Below are 3,898 nucleotides of genomic sequence, written 5' to 3'. Positions count from 1 at the left end.
CCTCCTTCTTCCCTAATCCTCCTTTTTTTTTATATATATTTTTTTTTTTACCCCACTTTTCAATCGCAACTGATTTGTGTATTCCCAACTTGTTTGTAAAAAGGTTTGCGCTTCCGTACGGCCTGGCGTGGCGAGCGGCGTTGTCACGTACGCATGTGTGTATGCACATATGAACGTAGTTTTTTTTTTTCTTTTTTTTTTTTTTTTTTTTTGTTCTTCTGCTAAGGCGCAGCCTGGCAAACTCGCCAGCTCGCCAGCGCGCCAGCGCGAACCAATTTGCCGAGTTCTTCTACCCAAAAGAGAAGTGGTGATGTGCACCTGGTTGGAAATTTACACCCCAGCGCGGCGATGTGTCTTATGTGCGCCCACGGGGGTTGGAGGGGATAGTGGCTCCTTCGGCTGGTTTTACTGGTCTGCCCATGTGGACGCCTCAAGTTTGCCCATTCGTTCGTATTTTTTCGTTTTTTTCCGTTTTTTTCCGTTTTTTTTCCGTTTTTTTTCCGTTTTTTTTCCGTTTTTTTTCCGTTTTTTTTTCCGCTCTTTTCCCGTTTATTTTCCGTTTTTTTTTCCTTTTTTTTTCGCCGGGCCGCCTTGCAGTGCATTTCCTGCACACTGTCCCCGAGTCAAATGTACCTCTCGGGGCGCTTCACTTTTCCGCGAATTCTCCGCCCGGCGATGGGCAGCGTGCTTTTTCCCCTCTGGCCATTTTGACCTTCTCCCCCGTTCGCCCCGTTCGCCCCGTTCGCAGCTTTCACCGCGTTCACCCCTTTCTCCGCTTTCCCTGTTTTCCCCGCTTTCCCCATTATGGTTTAATTTAAAACGCTCAACTCATCGGGAGTGTGTCCCCCCCCGTTCTGCGTTTCGTTTCGTTTCGTTATTTTTTTTTTTTTTTTTTTCCCCTGCGGACATTTTTGAGGCATTCCCCAGACGGATGGATAGCAGCGAACTGTGGCGGAGGTGAAGAAAATTGGTTCGGCGAGGAGAGAGAGAAAAAACAACCACACAGATCTTAGACAAAAAGGATCGGCATGCAGAGACCTTCCACCTGACAAGCAAAATGAAAATCGTTTCGATCATCTTATCCCTGCTGCTTTTATTTTTTATTAACTTATTCTTCGTCAAATCGATATACAAAAATGAGCAGAGTTACAACGTACCACTAAACGTCCTATTCAGTAAGGGAAAGCACATTCGGAAGAGGTTGTGCAATGAATGCTTTTTTAAAAATGAAGTAAATATGATATACAATAGTTGCCGTGCTTTGGAGAGTGTGAATTATCATAACTTTAATCGTAGCAAAATTTTTTTGTTTGTAAAAGAATCTCCAAAAATGCTGAAAAGATATGTTAGCTTGAGGTCGTTGTCCAAATTTTCAGACTTTTTATCTGTCCGCTTTTTGACAACGTTTTTTTCGGATAGGACGTCTCTGCTCACTAACTGGTTTTACCTGTTGGAGGGCACCTACATAAAGAACAATATTTTGCGTGGTCTCGTTGGGTTCTTCGGCACCCTCGTGCTGCGTTTCCTGGGTGAGTTCCTCCGCGTGGGAAGCCGTTGCGTGGGAAGCAGTTGCGTGGGAAGCAGTTGCGTGGAAGCAGTTGTGTGGAAGCAGTTGTGTGGAAGCAGTTACGCGGCACCACTCCCACTTCGCACCACCACTCCCACTTCGCACCACCACTCCCACTCCGCACCACCACTCCCACTCCGCACCGCCACTCCCACTCCGCACCGCCACTCCCACTCCGCACTCCCACTCCCACTCCGCACCGCCACTCCCCTCACATCGCCGCTCCCACTCCCACTCCCCCCCGCAGTTGTGTACCTTTTGCAGCTGGCCGCGTCCTTCTTCCTGTTCCACTACGTTAACATCGTTTCTCAAAAGACACAGGCCTACATTTTAGAAGTGAGTGGCTCCAACTACGTCTCCAGGATAATAGGCTTTTTCCAACTGAACCTGGTCAATTATTATGGAAATGTGGCATGCGAATTTGTGCAAGCAGTCCTCATACGAGCTCTCTTTAATCAGTACGAGGGACAACTAGTCAAGACCATCATATATAACAGCTCCGATTATTATATAAATACGAAGCTAACAAATAAGTATGAGATTTTGTATCAGTGCACGAAGAAATTCGTTCTGACTAGAATCAACAAGCTGAGTCTCTTTACATTTAATTACTTGCGCTACTTTGTGCTCACTAATTTGTTCTTTAAGGCTTCGGGCGGCACGTAAGTGGGCCGGGCGCCCCAAGCGCACCGCGTTAGGGATACCACGTTAGGGGCACCGCGTTAGGGGCACCGCGTTAGGGATACCCCTTTAGGGATACCGCGTTAGGGATACCACTTTAGGCCTACCGCGTTAGAGGCACCGCTTTAGGGACACCCCTTTAAGCACCTCATCAAACTGGGCAACACTCCACCGCTAACCTCCCCACCGCTAACCTCCCCCCGCAGGTACAACAAATTTTCGCCGAGCGACGTGAAGATGCCGGGGGTGTACTCCAACCCAAAAAAGAGCCTAAACAAAGACATGAAGTACGCCACGAAAAAGGAAATAGAAGTACTGAGGAGGTTCTGTAAAGAAACGGGCTGCCACACATGCGGAGTCAGTTGCCATGATAGGTTCATAGGAGATCACCAACCACCTGTACAAGTCATTAAAGACATGATCGATTATTACAAAAAAAGGAAGTTCCTTCGATCCGTACTCAAATTTTTTAAATTATATGACACCAAGCAGAGATTATATCCACAGTGTGTTCGCTGCTCCCAATTACAGGCAGCTTCTGTGAGGAGCAAAAAATTGAGACTCATTCCTCACTACAACACGATTAGGCTTTTCCATGCCTCCTCTGTTTTTCACTTAGCACTCAAAATGCTTCTGCTTACGCAGTGGAATAAGATAGTCTTTTGGGACGGCGACAATGTGCGATGAGGATTTTGGGGGGGTTGCAGTAGGAGTGGTAGGAGTATGGCCCTCCCGGCGGATCAGATATGCACGCCGAGTTTATTCGTCCGTCTGCTGCGTGCCATTTATGCCCACGCGTCCCTCACACCACTGTTGTACAAACGGGAGACGTAGCGGAAAGGAACGACTGACCTCGTTACTGGGACCTCCCTCGTATAGCAGCCCTTTCGCCAGCACAATACCCCCGCTGTGCCTAATGCGCACGTGTGTGTTAACGAATGGGACTCCTCCAATCCTGGGCTCACCCATGGGTAGGCAGGCAGCTCTTTTAACGATGCCTTTCTGCGTCTCCCCTAAGTCTCCTCTGCGTCTCCCCTGCGTCACCTCTGCTACTCCCCTGCATCCCCTCTGCTACTCCCCTGCATCCCCTCTGCTACTCCCCTGCATCCCCTCTGCTACTCCCCTGCATCCCCTCTGCTACTCCCCTGCTTCTTCCCTCGTGGTGTCTTTCTCCCGTCCGCTATGTGCACTCTTTTTAAATCTCCCTTTTGTCAAAGCTAATTTGTATGTCCTTCGTTTGAATCAACTGAGCGCACGTGCCCTGTTAATCCAGGCGTGCCTCCCGCGTACGACACTCCGATATGTTTACCTGCACGAGTAGGGGATTCACCCTTTCGTTTAATGCATACCCTGTCTTTATAATTTCACCCATTTGGGAAGGGCTCCCTATCTTTATTGCTTGTGTAGCACTTAACACGGTTCCCATTTTTTTTTTTTTTTTTTATACTCCCTCGCGGTAGAACTTTGTGAAAGGTGGCTTTTGCTCTGGTAGACCTCCGCAAGGTGGAGCGAGGAGGAGGCTATTTGGACGTCCCAATTGTGAAGTCGAAGTAGCACCTGTTTTGTTTACCATCTTTTTGGAGTCACCTAGTGGGCCAACACTAATTAAAACCGTATGCACTTCACGCACAGGTCTCTTCCCCCCTTCCC

At 48.3% G+C, this 3,898-nt stretch overlaps 1 protein-coding gene across 1 annotated transcript; it reads left to right on the top strand.

The window, feature by feature from the left end:
* Positions 1 to 1,057: 1,057 nt before the first annotated feature.
* PCYB_052060 (hypothetical protein) lies at positions 1,058 to 2,935 on the top strand (the record flags this gene model as incomplete). Its single annotated transcript, XM_004221087.1, has 3 exons — positions 1,058 to 1,529; positions 1,815 to 2,229; positions 2,455 to 2,935. The coding sequence occupies 3 exons, from the start codon at positions 1,058 to 1,060 to the stop codon at positions 2,933 to 2,935; spliced, it is 1,368 nt and encodes a 455-aa protein (XP_004221135.1).
* Positions 2,936 to 3,898: the final 963 nt, after the last annotated feature.

Source organism: Plasmodium cynomolgi, chromosome 5 (genome assembly GCF_000321355.1).
Source record: "Plasmodium cynomolgi strain B DNA, chromosome 5, whole genome shotgun sequence".
Taxonomy (NCBI): Eukaryota; Apicomplexa; class Aconoidasida; order Haemosporida; family Plasmodiidae; genus Plasmodium; species Plasmodium cynomolgi.
Note: the sequence above shows the minus strand (reverse complement) of the source record. Positions and strands in the feature narration are given on the sequence as shown.